Source organism: Martes martes, assembly GCF_963455335.1.
Source record: "Martes martes genome assembly, chromosome: 1".
Taxonomy (NCBI): Eukaryota; Metazoa; Chordata; class Mammalia; order Carnivora; family Mustelidae; genus Martes; species Martes martes.
Window position 1 is genome coordinate 104,374,207 of NC_137888.1, and position 18,436 is coordinate 104,392,642.

At 38.7% G+C, this 18,436-nt stretch overlaps 1 protein-coding gene across 1 annotated transcript in view; it reads right to left on the bottom strand.

Moving 5' to 3' along the window:
• The window catches only part of MCCC1 (methylcrotonyl-CoA carboxylase subunit 1), a 59,862-nt gene that overhangs the window by 11,701 nt on the left and 29,725 nt on the right, over window positions 1-18,436 (bottom strand). Inside the window, exons 10-14 of the mRNA XM_080799670.1 lie at window positions 14,020-14,147; window positions 10,615-10,798; window positions 8,180-8,289; window positions 4,693-4,909; window positions 2,921-3,007 (exon numbers count right to left, since the gene is read on the bottom strand). Coding sequence (XP_080655796.1) covers window positions 2,921-3,007; window positions 4,693-4,909; window positions 8,180-8,289; window positions 10,615-10,798; window positions 14,020-14,147 — 726 coding nt within the window. The remainder of the gene's footprint in view (window positions 1-2,920; window positions 3,008-4,692; window positions 4,910-8,179; window positions 8,290-10,614; window positions 10,799-14,019; window positions 14,148-18,436) is intronic.

Here is an 18,436-nt window from a genome sequence, read left to right on the forward strand (position 1 = left end):
AAAGGCACTCAATTGATAAAGAAGAAGTAATTATCTATTTCTAGATAATATGATACTATACAAAGAAAATCCTAAAGACTCTACCAAAAAAACTATTAGATCTAATAAATGAATTCAGTAAAGTTGCAGGATATGTAAACCAACATACAAAAATCTGTTGCATTTCTATTCACTATTAATGAAATAGCAGAAAGGGAAATAAAGAAAAAAATCCCATTTACATTTGCACCAAAGAGAATAAATTCTTTTATATGTTATGGGGTAACTGAATTTGTTCCTCCCTCCCCTAGTTATCTCTAGATCTCCACAAGAGAATGTTAAATATCCTCTTCTCTATTTTTAAAATTAATTAATTTTCTGTAATTAATCTATAATCCATATATATCTATAGAGAATATAATCTATATAATCTATAAATAATCATATTCTTTGCCCAATGTGGGGCTTGAACTCATGACCCTGGGATCAAGTTGCCTGCTCAACTGACTGAACCAGCCAGGCACCCCATCCTCTTACATACTTAATAAGGTATGGAAGTGTAGCATGGTGCAGTGTTAAGTTAGCACATATACCCTGGAGTGTGGGTTTGAATTCTGGCTCCACCAATTACTTCTGGAATGACTTTAAGAAAATTATTAATCTCTCTAAGTTGGTTCCCCATTTATAAAGTTGACACTAAAAATAACACCAATTTCATTGGCCTGTTCTGAAAATGGTAATTATTCATGGAAAGCACTTAATATCTGGCATATACAAAACACTCAATAAATCTTAGCTATTATTCTTATTCTTATTATTGAGGGCAGGGCAGGGTTTTGTGAAGCATGGTCACTAGCAACAAAGTAGGAATATTCTTCAAGCCTTAAGTATTTAAAATACTTGATCATTTGCACTGAGATCATTAAGAGTTGGTTCTACTTTAGATTCATAATTGCTTCTTGGCCCTTATGACTTCCTGTTTGGTGTATGCACTCATTCAATCATGGCTACTGTTACTTAGCATTTATCAGAGACCCATTGGAACATTTCTGAAAGCTGTTACATTCAGGCCTGGGTCATTGCTGAAAAAGACCACCAAAAGGATGTAGTGAACAGCAACCATGCTGGTTTTCAATCATGTATTCATTCTCTAATTAAAAATTTTAAAAATTTCCAAGAAATGCACCATAGTTCAAAACACTGCTAAGTGCCTTGGTAAAGATCCATACCAAATAACGCAGCTGGCTCATTTGAATTTTAATCACATATGCAATTTTTCTGTTTATTTAGGTTGAAGAGGCCACTGAAACTTTATTGCTACTGATACTTATATTCGGTATATAGGAGTCTAGAGTAAGATCACCCCTGATTTTGGAGGCGTTGTTTTTTAGAATGAAATGAATAAACACACCAGCATAAAATGGATAGGTTAACCATTTGTAGACCGCTACTCTATCAGGGATGTTTGCAAACATTTTTTTTCCATGTATGCAACACACTGAAGGTAATGACCATCTAGGTTCAGGATTAAAAAGATCTCAAGAGCTGTAACCCAATCAACTTCTGTGAAAAAGGAATTTGCTAAAAACCAAACAGATGTCTACAGAGAGTTGAGATAAAGAAGATCTTACTCTGTCTGGGAAGGAGGGTACTGCCATGAGCCAGCAGGAGGATTCTCTTCCACCTGGTAGGCACGTTTTTTTGTAATGGCGCCTTCACAGTTCAATGAAACCTCACATTCAAGGTTATGCAGCCCTCCCAGCTCTGACTCTGCACCAATGTCACTTCCCATGCAAACCGTCCTGCTGCAGAAGGGATACTGCTATCAAGGGACTCTGATCCCTCTAATACACTGTTCCAGCCACAAATATATAAGAAATTTTAAATTTTTGATGTCAGACTCTCCTGGCTTCAATTATAATAAATCAGTCCCACCCTCAACCTACTCAAATTAGCTTACAGTCAAAAATCAATTTTCCACTGGAAAAGTATAAACAGCATAGGAGTCAAGATCAGAAAGGCTGGATGTCAATGTCACTAACCTTCAATAAGTTACTTCACCTTCTCTACCTCAGTTTCATCAGCTGTACATGGGAATGGCAGGGATTAACCCTCATTCAATTATAGTGAAGACAGATTTTTTTTTTTAAGATTTTACTTATTTATTTGAGGGAGAGACAGAGAGAAAGAGAGCAAGAGAGCAAGAGTGGTGGGAAGGGGCAGAGGTATAGGGAGATACAGACTCCCTGCTGAGCAGAAAGCCAAACAGACACTGGGCTCGAGTCCAGGATCCTGGGATCATGACCTGAGCTGAAGGTGGACGTTTAACTGACTGAACCACCCAGGTGCCCCTATTCTGGTGAATATAAAAATTTACATGTGATCGGGCACTTAATAAATCATAGCTCCTTAATAACCCACTTCGACCTAAAACACTGCCTGACTGGTGGGTAATCCTTCTCCCTAGAGTAGTTTTGGATACTGTTCTTCTTATTTATTTATTTATTTATTTATTGTTCTTTTTTGTTGTTGTTGTTCTTCTTATTTAAAAACAGCACATTCTTGCTGAAAAAAAACTGCAAGGCAAAGGAAGTATAAAGTGGCCTGTGCAGGGTTGAGGTGGGGAACACCAACCACCTCAAATCCCGCTACCCAATGGTCACCTAACATCTTGGAATATTTCATTTTAGTCATTTTGCTAGGTATATTTTATGACATGTTTTTCAAATAATTACAAAATACAGAAAAAGGGAAAAAGAAGAAAGATACCACTAACTGTACCACCTGAGCCCATCAATCCTGGTATTCCTACCAATGGTTAGACTAGAAGAGCTTCAAAAATGTAACTGACCGCTCTGTGACTGGGGTGGGTCCTTTTATTCCAGGTGAATATGAGCTATTTCTCTGAAGCACATTCCTCTTTTAATAAAACATTACTTACTGTTTTTACCATCCCTCAGAGTTATGTTTCTCGTGTAAGAGATATTCAGTCTTCTTCCACTGCTGGATGCAAAAGGTGAGTACTGATCTAGAAAAAAATAAAAATTCAGCAAGAAATTTACAAACAACAGGCCTGACTTTATACTTTACAAAAGAAAATGTAAAACACCAGCCCTACGCTGGTAGCTCAAATGTGTCCTCTTTGTCCTTATTGCTTTAAATTTAAATTAGACACTTTCATTTACATCTCACGAAATGTCATGTGAAAAATTCCAGCTTCTCTGAAAAATCAGAGTGTGTGCAGCTGAAACGTTCTTCCTCTGGGGGCGTAAGCATCCCAGCGGTCTCCACTTCTTGGGTAAATGCATTCCAGGTCACCAAAATCTCCACCACTCACTACTTCTCTCTCGCCTCGCCTCTTTCTGCGTCACTCGTCCCTCCCACAGGCTTGTGTGTTCATCCTCTGTTGGACGATATCCAGGAGTTACAGCACAGCTGAACTGAAGCAATTTCTTCTGAGGCTCAAATGTGTGCTGGTTATAAATTGTAAAGAGGAAGGAGAGTAAGAAGACACTTGATTCTGGGGTGTCTGGGTGGGTGGCTGGTTGAGTGCCTGCCTTTGGCTCAGGTCATGATCCTGGAGACCCGGGATCGAGTCTGGTGTTTGTCTCTCTGCTCAGTGGGGAGCCTATTTCTCCCCCTGCACCTTCTCCCTCTCATGCTTGTTCTCTCTCTCTGTCTCTCAAATAAATAAATATAATCTTGAAAAAAAAAAGGACACTCGATTCTAACAATGCTATGTTCAGGCTTAGGAACAACTGAGTGGGCATATTTAGAGGCATTTCATGTAAAAGGACAAAATGAGTAGTTATATATTTTAAGATTTCAATATAACTTTCTTGAATGAATCTAGAAATTAAAGATCCTAATAATAAAATCCTATAATAATCCTAAAAATAATGAAGAGATAAATGGATTATTATTTTTTTTCTTATTGGCTCCAAAGATAGGAGTTAGCTTGAAGTAAATATTCTGAAGCAAGTTGGGAGGGTTCAGATTTTGCTCAATTTAGAGGGAAGAACTTTTAAATGAAGAGCTGACTGAAACCATAATAGGCTAATGAGTTCTTGTTACAAACTTCTAGCTTCCTGAGGTGTTAGGAAGAGGTTGAGCAACAACGCAGTGGGGGTGCTGAGGCAGAGATGTGTGCGTGAAGCAACTGGCAATCTCCGCCACAGTCCTTCCCATGCTCAGATCCTCTGATTCGAGGAAGTACCGAGGTCTCTGGTTTGCCAGAAACTGGAGCACGAAATAGGAAAGGAAAGGAGGAAATAACACAATGATAAATCTCAGGTAACCCAAGAGAATCTGAGTCTCCAGTGCTCTGTCTTTGGTCCCTAGGACCAAGGAAGTTGCCACAGTACAGAAAATACAAGAAAGTAGGTCCTCGAAAGGAGCGGCAAATTAAAAAAGCTTTGGAAGGAGTCAGCACAGGGTGTAGGAAGGAACTAGCATTTGGTTGAAAAAAGATCCATCTCAACACTGTTAGGCAAGTAGTTAAGTTATATTTAATGGGTTAAAAAGTCTTTAGGGGCATATGCATGATATTTGAATCCACTCTACTTCACATGAAAACCACACTGGCAGAAGACACTGTCAATCACCGAGAAAAGAAAAGGGACACAAGAGTGGCATAAAGGAAGAAAAGCACCTCCAGAAAAGCACCTTATTCACAGACTTAACAAGCAGAGGAAAGGGAAAAGCATTCCGTACCTTGTGACTGAATGTTGAAAATATCAGACACAGCTTTCTCCTTGAGGATGAGACCCAGAGCTGCCTGGCATAAAAACTCCTTAGCTGTGGTCTTCCTGCTGGGAAACAGTTCTTTGTGGTGCTGAGCGATGAAATCTGTGTGCACGTTCCCAGCCTCAAACTCTGGGTGGCCGGACAGGTTGAGGAGGAAGTCAATGTTGGTGTGCAGTCCGACAATCTAGGAAGAGAATAAAGCCCACATCCCCAGTGAGTGGGGAAAACAACACATTCAGAAAATCATTTCTATGGCATCTGCTCTTTGTATGAAGTATTTTCTACAATGGACAACTCTCAAGGAAAATAGAAAACCTACTAAGGTGCCACACGGTGGCAGTAGGACAACTTGTAGGAAAAACAAAACAAAACAAAAAACCCCACTTCACCATCACTATCTATCTCGACTTAACATTTAAAACTGTATTGTATGATACATTTTAAAATGTAGTAGACTACATTTTACTCTTTATGATAAAGAGGAAATAGGAAATGATGTTAGGGTAGGTAGTGTGGAGACATTTAATTGACTCATGCTAGGAAAGTGATAAATGTTAAGAAACTTAAATGAGATTTATTTGCACGATAATGAAGACATCCCACTCAGAATACTCCCACACAACAGGAAGATTAGAAACTGAGGATAGGATTGCTACACTGAAGAGGGGATAGGATTAAATGACCTCAAAGAAACTTCCAACACTAAAATCCAAACTTTGCACACTGGTATAAAAACGAAAAGGCATAAAATGAACCCACATATGCCCAATAAATGAGATCAAAGGTAAAACCAGCTATCTGGGCCTTGGGTTCATTCATTCATTCATTCAATCGTTCATTTAACAGCCATTTACTGAGCACCGTTAGGTGCCAGGCCCTGATCCAGGTACTGGGGACACAATGAGGAATGAAACCTCACAGAGCTTATATTCTAGGGACAGATAACATACAATATCTATAAACAAGTATCTAATATGATATCAGGCTATATGAAGAAAAATAAGGCTGGTTAAGGGGACAGAGAAGAGCAAAGGGCCTTATTTTAAATGTGGTGACCTGGTTTCAAGCTACACTACAGAGCTGTAGTAATAAAAACATTATGGTACTGGCACAAAAATAGACACAAAGATCAATGGAACAGATCTGACAGCCCAGAAATAAACCCATGCTTATATGGTCAATTAATCTATGACAAAGGAGGCAAGAACATACAATGGGAAAGGACCATCTTTTCAATAACCGGGGTGGGGAAAACAGGACAGCTACATGCAAAAGAATGAAACTAGACCATGTTCTCACACCATACACAAAAAATAAACTCAAAATGGATTACAGACCTAAATGTGAGACCTGAAACAATAAAATTCCTAAAAGAAAACATAGGCAGTGATCTCTTGGCTGTCAACTTAAGCAAAAATATTTATGGATATGTCTCCTCAGGCAAGGGAAACAAAAGCAAAAATAAACTACTGGGACTACACCAAACTAAAAAGCTTTTGCACAGGGGAAGAAACCATCAACAAAATGAAAAGGTAATGGGAGAAGAATGGGAGAAGATAGTTGGAAATGATATATCCTGATAAGGGACTAATATCCAAAATATATAAAGAACTTCTACAACTCAACACCAAAACACCTAATAATCCAATTGGAAAGTGGGCAGAGGAACTAAACAGACATTTTTTTTTTCCTCCAAAAAAGATATACAAATGACTAAAAGACACATGAAAAGATGCTCACCATCACTCATCATCAGGGAAACGCAAATCAAAACCACAATGAGATATCACCTCATACCACTCAGAATGGCTAATATCAAAAAGACAAAAATAACAAGTGTTGGTAAGGACATGGAGAAAAGGGAATCCTTGTGCCCTGTTGGCAGGAAGGTAAATGGGTACAGCTTCTGTGGAAAATAGTATGAAAGTTCTCCCCAAAATTAAAAATATAAATACCATATGATCCAGTAATTCCATTGCTGGCTATTTCCCCAAAATGAAATGAAAACACTAATTAGAAAAGATATATGTACCCCTATGTTTACTGCAACATGATTTCCAATAGTCGAGATATGGAAGCAACCTCAGACCATCCATAGATGAAGGATAAAGAAGATGTGGTGTATACACATAATGGCATACTATTCAGCCGTAAGAAAGAATGAAATCTTGCCATCTGTAACATGGATGGACCTAGAGGGTATTACACTAAGTGAAATAAGTCAGACAAAGATGAGTATCAGATGATTTCACTTACATGTGCAATCTAAAACACAAAGCAAACACACAACAGAAATAGACTCATAAATAGAGAACTGGTGGTTGCCGGAGGGGAAGGTGATGAGGGGATAAGTTAAGCAGTTGAATGGGATCTAGAGGTACAAATTTCCAGTTATAAAATACATAAGTCACAGGAATAAAAACAGCATATGGAATGTAGTCACTAATACTGTAATCACTTTGGTGACAGATGGTAGCTACACTTATTGTGGTGAGTCTTGTATAGAATTGAATCACTCTGTTGTACACCTGAACTAATATAATATTATATATCAACTATACTTCAATTAAAAAAAAATGAATGGGCCTGGGTGGCTCAGTTGGTTAAATGATTCTTGGTTTCAGCTCTGGTCATGATCTCAGGGTCGTAGGATTAAGCGCTGCATTGGGGCTCTGTGCTCAATGTGAGTCTACTGGGGATTCTTTCTCTTCCTTTCTCTCTGCCCTTCCCCCCACTTACGCATGCATGCGCACACCCTCTCTCTCTCAATAAATAAATAAAATCTTCAAAAAAAAATGGAGAAGCCTGGGAAGGATTCTGAAGTGAGCAGGAGCTGAGGATGGTGAGGAGGGAGGCCTATGATTATGTGTGGAAAGAACATTCTGGAAGACAGAATAGGAACACATGGGTTCCAAGGAATGGCAAGGAGACCTGTGTGGCTGGAGCCACAGAGATGAGAAGTTTGGTCAAATTAATGCCATATAACACTTTGGATGTCACGGGTTAATAAATCCTTTTATGAAGCTACATCGGTGTGGTCTGGGGCTTACTACACCAAGGAAACTAACGTGCTACAAAAAAGCAACAAACTCTGTCAAATGGATAAAAATGAACACAATTATTTTCCTTTGGGGAAAATAAAACCAGACTGCAGGCCACACTTGTGCAGCTGGCCTTATCTAACAGGATGAATATGAATTTAATATCAGATGTCACTGAAGTATAACACTGACATTAACAGTTTTAGCCCTGCAATTTTTCTTTTCTAGCTGAATCAAGAAGTCATTAAACTCTATTCTGACCCATGGGAATGTGAAATCAGTTTGTTCCTGCCATCTGGGTAACTGGTAGAAATAAGCTGACAAGGACAAAGGCTGCCCAATTGTGAGAGACATCCTTGGCTGTGGAAAGACACAGATCATCGGGGTCCCCAACATGACCCCAGGGCACTCACATTGTACTGACGAAGGCTGTACCTCAGTTTCGTCAAGGCTGCCTGGCGATCTGCACCCCATACAACCAGCTTCGCAATCATGGGGTCATAATGCACTGAAACTTCATCTCCTGAAATTGAAAAACCACAGTAACCACTCAAAGTCAAATCTCAAAGTGATAAAATATGACATGCAAGACATTCTGCTGGGGCTTTATGCTCATTTCACACTTAATCTTCAGGTGTTCTTGCATGATAGATATCGTTACCACTGTTTTATTCATGAGGAACTGAGGCTCGCAGGGGTTTAAAAACTTACCACAAGTCTTAGGAGATGATGGCTACCCAAGGGCACCAGTCCCGAAAAGAGTGATCGAATAACACACATGGTGGCTTTCCCCATCCTATCTTCTTCTGAACCTTCTCTTCCCTTCTCATTTTGGAAGTCAGTTCAAACTGCCTTCACCCTCTCCTGTAACAATCACTTCTGCCCTTAGCATTCCCTTCCCGCCACCCTTCAGCTTCCTCATCAGAAAAATACGGATCATAATCCTACTATCCTAGAGGGTTCTTGGAGGATTGACAATAAAAGGCCAAATGCCATACCTGGCAGAACCAATAAACAAATAGCAGCTATCATTGCTACAACAGAGTCTTAGAGAACAAGAATCCTAATAATGCAGCCCCATAGGTTCAGGGCCATGCACATGAAGACCCAGTCGTAATCCAGCCTGTGCCCCTCAAGCTGCTAACTGGAATAGTTAAAAAAAAAAACAAAACAAAACCTGAACCATGCACATCTCATGGTTCAAGGTTAAAAATGGTCCAAGTCAAAAGGATGTGGTATGTTATAAAGAATACTGTTCTAGGATCTTTGTGTGATTTTTGGCAGCTCACTTGACCCCTCTGAACCCCAAGGTCTCCATCTATAAAATCAAGGTGTTAGATTATACTCCCACATCCATCATCCCCCCACCTACCCACCCCACCACTCACCAACACATACAGAACACTTCTAGGCCCAGGCCTGAGCAAGGTGCTGCAAATATAACATGGAAGAAACTTACAATATAATGGGAAAGCTAGACAGGAAGTAAAAGCTTACTGTAAAAGAACATAAGGAAAGTGCCTGAGGAATACACAAGGGGCTCAGGGAAACGAAGAAGAGGAAGGTTGGGGAAGCTTCTTGGAGTAGACGACCCTCCCCATGCAGAGACATGAATCTGGGAGTCCTTCTTGGAATTACACCTCTGTTATCCTTTGAGCACCTTTGTTAAATTACATTGCAAGTTCAGCTTGCCCTGCAGATTCTTTCTTTTCCATTGCAATTGTTCTCTTTTCTCTCTAAAGTATTTTGCTGTTAAGTTCAAAAAAATGTACTGACAGTATACTAAGTCTTGCTGTGGTTTAGCCAGAGCTCTCAAAATTCTTCCAATTTGTCCTCAAGATGTCCTGACTCCTCATTCTGGCTTTCAAGACACTGTGTGACCTGCTCTCCACCTGTACCCCTAGCTACACCATCCTGCACCCTTTCCTCCAGCCACATGTTTTCTTACAGTTCCTCCACCACACCTGGAGTCAAGCTCTCCTTTCTTCACTGTTCTGTGTGCTGCTCAATCTGCCTACTCAGATCCACTCATAGTTCCTCTTCAAAATGTGTCCTGGCTGTACTGGCCTAATACAACCTCCAATCCTGAGAACTGCTCTTCATCACTCACCATCCGAGTAACTTCTCTGGCAACTAGAGTCAAGGTGGTAGGAGCTCAGGGCATGGACTCTGGAGCCAGAGAGACCGGGTCTGAATCTTGGCTCCAACAGGGACCTTGGGCAAATCACCTAACTTCTCTCTGCCCCAGTTTCCTCATCTGGAAAATGGGGGTGATAACAATACCTACTCACAGGGTAGTTCTCATGGTTAAAGCAGCCCATGTAAAAAAGTCACCTGGAATAGTGTACACAGTACACAGTAAATGTTAAATAACTGCTATGACCATCATTGTGAATCATATGCTGACTATGAGAGCTCTTGTGCAGTTATTGTTTTATTTCTATTTCTTTGATTATTGTTTAGCTTGCACTGAGTTTATATATTAATTCTATATATTAATTCTCCAGCTTGACTTTAAGTCCCTTGAAGGCAGAAGGCATTGGGCATAGTGGGGATCAGAGCCTTAAATCACTTTTAGAACTAGGCAGAGTAGAAATAGAAATGTGTGCTATTTAGGTTTGAAGAAGTACTGCTACATTTCAACAAAGGGCGTATTGTTTAAAAACACTAGCTATTTTTTTAATAACTATTGCAGAAAGCAAAATAAAGATTAATGAGAAATCAATTAAGTCTTTTATTCTAAAACATACTAGACATTTCCATAAGACACAGGGAAAAGATGCTGTCCGGAAATAATAACGCACCAAAAATTCAAAAAGACCGAGACTTTTCATTTATTTCACTTTACCTTGTCTCACTCCAGTTTCAATCCTAGTGCAAAGGTCTGCCTGAGGGGTGGAGAGATGCACTAATGGCCCAGCCCCCGGCATGAAGTTATTGTCAGGATCTTCTGCATATATTCTAGCTTCAAAGGAATGGCCCTGCAGAGTTATTTCTTCCTGGCTCAAAGGAATCTTCTCTCCTGCTGCAATCTGGTAAAAGAAGATGTGCTTCTATGAAAATCCCCTTAATAGCACCTATGAGACTTGGGAAGTTGATGGTCTTGCCTTTTTCCATGGAAAATGTACATTTGGGCTTTATAATGAAGCCAAATAAAAATTATTATTTTATCCACCTCCCCGAGTGTGGGGCAAAAACAAAAATAGGTTAAAAAACAGATGCAGCTTGGAAATAATGTATTAATTACAAGGGATTTCTAGAGTTTTTAAGTAGAAAAAACAGGTGAACTGATGACTAAATTATAAAGATCAATGTTTTTTCAATGTAATCACGTTAAAATTTCTTACTGGCAAGATAATCTGTTTTCATTTAAAACGTCAGTGCTCAGTTACTGAACCAATCTTTTTTTATAGTTAATTATTAATTGGTGTTTAGGACCACGCTTACAGCTATGGCAAAAGTATGGCATTTGTCATCTTTGTTAACCTTTTTTTTTTTTTTTAAGTTTATTTATTTAAGTAATCTCTACACTCAATGTGGGGCTCAAACTCACCACCCTGAAATCAAGAGTCACACGCCCTACCCACTGAGCCAGCCAGGCGCCCCCATCTTTGTCATCTTCATCACCAAGTGAGTGATAAAGCAAAACAGAAAGGGGAACACGATGGTTTTTTAATTTTATTATGTTAAACGCATATTGTGTGATACCAGATTATAAACAGAATTACCAACATTGCTTATCACTACTATAATTATGCTGACTGTTATGTACTAATACAACAACTCTCTCTCTTCAACTAGTATAATTTGGAAAAGGCTATTGGAGGATATGCTGTCACTTTCTCTACTCTCTCCTTAAGTTGTCCTTTAAGATGAGAAAAGGACAAACTGAGAAAGCAAAAGATAGAGGGGAAGAAATGAAGTAATTTAGCACCACTTGGAATTAAGCAGGAAAGCATGAAACAGAGGCAAAGATTTCATCTCTTTAAGTCTGTAGGTAGGAAAAATCAGGAACTACAGGAGTTAAGAATGAAAGGAAAATGGAGTACACTGAATGCCTTTTTGACACGGTCTTTCAAACCACAGATTCTGCAGCCCTATTGCCTGGGTTCCAATGCTGTTTTTATACTTTGTTCTGGGCTTGTTTCTTAATCTCTTGAAGCTTCAGAGGAAAGTACACATGGTAAGCACTATACAAGTGTTAGCTATTGTCATTTCATTCTTATCCTTTATGATGAAATACTTTTTAATGTTTTAATAAAGAATTCTATTTGTCTTATACAAACAAGGAGAAGAATGACCATGTGTCCGTATTTCACGATGTGATCTTATTTCTAACTATATAGCCCCATTTCAATTTGGCTTATCTTTGCTTATTTTCCTCTCAGGTTGGCTTCTATCTGGGTTCAGAAGAAACATGCCCCAACCAAGCCTCTGGATCTTTGGAAATCTGTGTCATGTTAGTTCGCTCAGGCTTAGACACTGACTCTTTCAAACTCCTGGACCTTGGCTATTTTCCCCAGCTTCCGTGGACAAGGTTACCCACCTGTGTCTGCAGCCCAGATGCTGACATCACTGCAGCCTCATTCTAGGGAGTCCTTGCCTCCAGAGGCTGGTCCCGGAGTTTGAACTCTTAACTCACTAAATGGCAAGACCCCTTGTTTTACCTCTGCCTGGAAGGTGGACTCCAAAGTGCCTTGAATGCTGTAACTGAGGTCTGGTGGTATCCATCAGTTCTAGAATCCCTCCCCTGATAAGAAAAGCCTGCGTCTCTTTTTAAAGGGCCTTCAAAGCTCTTGCAATTTCTTGAGAGGCAAAAATAAAAAGTCTGCTGGTTCCCCTTATTTCCAAAAGCTTTCTCTTCCTTTCCTTAGAAGCCTTTTATCCATCATGATTTCAAAATTGTAGACTCCTGGGGCACTGGAGTGGCATAGTCAGTTAAACGTCTGACTCTTGGTTTCAGCTCAAGTCGAGATCTCAGGGTGGTGAGATTGAGCTCTGCTTTGGGCTCTGCACTCAGTGCAGTCTGCCTGACTCTCCCTTTCCCTCCGCCCCTCCCACCACCTCTAAAAATCAATCAATCAATCAATCAATCAATCTAAAACAACCAAAAAAAAAAAATCTGGATTCTCTCAATTACTGCTTCAGAAAAAAAAAAAAATCCCCCTTTCCTTGAATTCTGGAAACAGAACCACTCTTTCCAAAACTTTCTAAATCTGCTATAATTTTTCCCTCACTTACTAACACTAGCCTGATGTGCCTGGTTTTCATTAGCTCCCAAGGATATAGAGGTCCCAAAGAATTTTATGGCTCAATTAAAACCACCAATCATCCCCAAGGAACCAGCAAAAGGAACATCATATTATTGTCCATAGATGTTCTGAAAAGACAAAATTATCAAAATAATCAAGACTTTAACATCACAACCATGCAAAAAAAAATTAGATTCAAATATATAAAGAACCAAGAATCCTACAGAGATCAAAAGTACTTATAGCGCTTAAATATTTTTTTGTATTAAAAAAGGCTGTAAAATCAAATGTTTTCAATAATGAGAGTAAAACAGACTAAGTTATTATTCTTATTTGAAGGAATATGCTTTGTGGAACTCTAGTTCAAACTGGCCAGTGTTTCTTGGAAACTATTTATAACAAAGGAATAATTATAGACTTACACTATTGTAACATACAGTAGACATATCATAGCAATGTCAAAAATGTTATAAAAATTTCTAAGCACTTATTCTGAGTGGGCTATAGTCATCCTACCAACAACAGTGTGCAAGTCAGCATTCGCATGTGGCTCACTCTATTTGTCTAGATCATTACCTTGATCTTGGTCGTTATCTTCATTTCCAGCTCTTCCTTAGTTCATTTCACTGGGGCTAGTATCTGTCCTGCCTCTAAAATCAAATGATGGCCCAGGCCAGAATACTGTGGCCTCAGGCAGAGCACAAGGCTTTGGTGTTAAGATAACGTGGTCCCAAGAAAGCCTCGGGGGCAGCAGCTCACCTGCCCGTTGCCTTAGGCTGCCCCATGCCGAAGAGATACGATGGTGACAGGTTAGAAATCTGAGTCCATAAAGTAACAATAACGTCACAGCAACAAATGAAATATCATCTTTAACTTCCCATTTCCCTGTCCTCATGACAACCTCCAAGAATTGAACCCTTGTCCAAAGTGACACCATCTTTTAAGAGGCTAGCAGGTAACATATTCTCAAGACTTATCTTTAACAGAAAAAACATTCCCACCCTAAGCTGCCACTCCACCAAGTCAGTTCCTGTGATCATCTCAGTAACAGGATGTTCCACTTGCAGCCTTGTATTCATTTCCATGAAGTAGAAATTGTGCTTTGAGTCCATAATAAACTCCACAGTTCCTAAAAGATAAAATACAACGGTCACATTTCAATAGCATATAATCAGTAGAAATCAAAACCTTCTATGATGTATCACATCAACTTTTTATTAATGTATTTTTTAAATTTTATTTTATTTAAAATCAGTTAATTAGCACAGAGTGTATTGCTAGTTTCAGAGGCAGAGTTCAGTGACTTATCAGTTGCATATAACACCCAAGGCTCATTATATCACATGCCCTCCCCAATGTCCATCACCCAGTTACCCCTACCCCACACCCTGCTCCACTCCAGCAACCCTCAGTTTCCTATAGTTAAGAGTCTCTTATGGTTTGTCTCGCAAAACCAGAAAGAGAAACGAATCACATCAACTTTTAATGCTGCCTTCATTCAATGGTAAACAAATGGTAAACATTATGCATTTCATGAAGAAAATATCTTACATTTTGTAGCAGCAAATGAACCTTAATAAAAAATAGGGAGCCACACATGAAATCTAGCAACAAAAAGTATGTTTGTGGTTTTCAGCAAAGGGTAAGCCCAAGTTCCGAGTAATGTCCACTGCTGCAGCAGCGAGAACATGGTTGAACCATGTGTTACGGCTTTGGTGCGCCGGGATCCCTAGAGGCTCACACTGTGACATCCCATCTCACTCTCACCTGGTAGAAAAAAATATAATAGTATTTTTGCCTCCTGATTGTGGGCTTTGGAGGTTTCCTTTAAAAGTCCTTTTGCTGGTGATCCAGTGGAAGATTGCTTAGCAACAAAAGCTACATCTTTCCCAACCTTATTAAGGTGTAATTTCATATAATAAAATTTACCCATTTTAAGTGTAGGGAAGTGTGTTAAGTTTCAATCGCAATTGAATACAGTCATAGAACCACCACCACCACCACCATGAAAATGCAAAACATTTCCATTATCCAAAATGTTCCCTTGTTCCTCTTTGTAGTCAGTCCCTTCCCTGGGTCACTGGCTCCAGGCAACCATAGTTTTTTCCTAGTGTCATATAAATGAAATCATATACTACGTAGTTTTTTGTGTTTGAGGTTTTTTCACTTAGCTGAAAGTTAGTTCCATATAATTTAAGACAGTTTCTCAAACTGTGGGTCATAACCCATTAGCGCCTTGTAAAAATTTAGTCAAGACTTCCACTTTCTGGTCCATAAGAAGCTAAGAAGTCACCATTCTAACCTGACAGGAGTAAAAAGCCAAATAAACTGAAAAATCAACAATCTTTCTCAGATCCGTCAGAGTTATAAAGTCGTGGGGCAAACTCCTGCCCCCAAAATTGGAGAGACAGGCAAATACAGAGATTCAAAACTTACTGGAACAGAAACTCATGAACAAAACTTCTAAGGGAACAAGTACCAAAGGAAGAAAAACTGGGCTGTAACTGACAAGTTGCTGGATGCTCAGTGTGGACAACTCTGCAAGTTACAACCTCCAAGGGCAGCCCCCTGTACTTTTGTGTTTTACCTGCAGAAGCTCTATCAGGTCCTCACAGTGAATATTGGAGAAAAATCCCCTTGAGCCTCTCACAGCAGAAAGGGAAAACGAATCATCTGAAGTACACCAGAGTTCTGTTCTGACCAAGATTTGTCCGTAAGAGAACTATTTTACTAGAGCCTAAACTATGGGTTTTTCATCAGAGCCCAATGAACAGACGTGGAGGAAGGGAAATACACAACTCCAGCCATCCTGCCCTCATAAGTGACTAAATCAAAACAAGTAAGCAAAAACAAAAACAAACAAACAAACAAAAAACCCCAAACTGAGACACACTGGTGAAATTCAGGGCCCAAGCTCACCAAAACACTTAAGACATAATCCTAGGAATACAGAACACCTCTCCTTCCCCACACCTAACCACCACATTCTAAAGACCTGTTCACCACAGTTCTTTTTACCTGGTACCTCAGGTTGGGCTATCAAGAAATATATTACAAGGCACAGTAAGAGGCAAAAAACATAGTTTAAAGAGACTGAAAAAGCATCAGAACCTGACTCAGAAATGACAGAAATATTGGAATAATCAGACCAAGAACTTTTTTTAAATATATATATATTTTTAATTTATTTGTCAGAAAGAGGGAGAGAGGACAGCAGAGAGAGCAGCAGGCAGAGGGACAGGCAGGTTCCCCACTGGGCAAGGAGCCTGATGTGGGACTCGATCCCAGGACCCTGGGATCATGACCTGAGCTGAAGGCAGATGCTTAACCAACTGAGCCACCCAGGCACCCCCAGACCAAGAACTTAAAAACATTCTGATTAGTATAGTAATAGGTTTAATGGGAAAAGTAGACACATGCAAGAATCCACATAGATAAGATTCCTTGGAAATTCAAGGAATCAAAAAGAAATGCTAGAAATCAAAACACGGTAACAGAAATGAAGAATGCCTTTGGTGGGCTCATCAGTAGACTGGACACAGCTAAGAAAAGAATCTCTGAGCTTGAGAATATGACAACAGAAACTTCCAAAACTAAAAGTGAAGACAAAAAAGACTGAAAAAAACAAAACAGACTATCCAAGAACTGTGGACAACTAGACAAGGTATAACATATACATATATGGGAATACCAAAAAAATAAAAGAGAAAGGACCAGAAACAATATCTGCAGCAATAACGACAAAGAATTTTCTCAAATTAATGTCGAGACATTGAGCCACATACCTCTGGAAGGTCAGAGAACACTAAGCAGGATAAATGTCAAAAAAACCCCAAAACGCTATACCTAGGCATATCATTTCCAAAGTACAGAAAACAAAAATGAATGAATGAATGAATGAATGAATCCTGAAAGAATCTGAGGCTGAGGGGAAACACCTCATTTATAAAGGAGAAAAGATAAGAATTACATATGACTTCTCTTCAGAAACCATGCAAGCAAGAAGAGTAGAGTGTTATTTAAAGTCTTGAGTGAAAAAAAAAATCACCTTGGTATTCTGTTACCTTGTGGAGTTATCCTTCCGAATGAAAGAGAAATAGGGACTGTTTCAGATAAATAAAAATTGAGAAAATTTATTAGCAGCAGATCTATCTCACAAGAAAATAGGTCGATATTCCAAAAAGACAAAAACCTTAATGTGTATGCACCTAAGAAGAGAGTGTCAAAATACATGGAATTAAAAACTGAGACCTGCAAATAGATGAATCCACTAATACAGCTGGAGATTTTAACACCACTCAATCAGAAATGGACAAATCTAGCAGGCAGAAAAATAAGGACATAGTTGAACTCAATAGCACCACCAATAAATCGGATATAATCGATGTCTAGAGACTACTTTATCCAACAATATAGCACACTGCATATTCTCAAACTCACATGAACATTCAACAAGACAGACCACATTCAGGGTCACAGAAAAAACGTAAACAAATTTAAAGGAATAGATATACAATGTTTGCTCTGAAGACCATAATTAAATTAAAAATCAATTGAACTAGAAATCAGTACTAGAAAGACAGCTAGGAAAAAAGTCCCCAAATACTTGGAGATTAAATAACACAGTACCAAGTAACACATGGACCAAAGAAGAAATCCCAAGTGAATTTTAAAAATATTTTAAACTAAATGAAAATAGAAATACAACTTTTCAAAAATTGTGAGATGTACTGAAAGCAGTGCTTAGGGGTAAATTTATCACTGAATCCATATATTTGGAGAGAAGAAAGATCTAAAATTAAGCTTCCATTTTAGGAAATTAGAAAAAGAAGAGCAAATTAATTCTAAAGTAAGCAAGAGAAAAGAAATAATAGAGTAGAAATCTATGAAATTGAAAATAGAAAATCTATAGAGAAGACCAATAAAACCAGAAGTCAGTTCTTAGACAAGATCAATAACATATATAAGCTTCTAGCCACGTTGTTTAAGAAAAGAAAAGAGAGAGGAGACAAATTATTAATATCAGAAATGAAAGAAGGGAAATTACTATAGGTCTTACGGTTGTTAATAGGATGTTAAAAGTATTTTATGAACAACTTTATGCCCATAAATTTGATAACTTAGATGAAACAGACCAATTCCTTGAAAGACACTATCTGTCACTTAAGAAAAAAAATCACTCTGAAATAATCTGAACAGGCCTCTATCTACTAAGGAATTTGAAATAATCATTAATAACCTCCCAAGCCTCTAAAATAGACCCAGATTGGTTCACTGGTGATTCTACCAAACACTGAAGGTAGAATTTATACCAATTTTCTATAATCTCTTCCAGAACATAGAAGACAGAATACTTCCTAACTCATTTTATGAGACCAGCATTACCTTACTACCAAAACAAGAGAAAGATTTTACAAT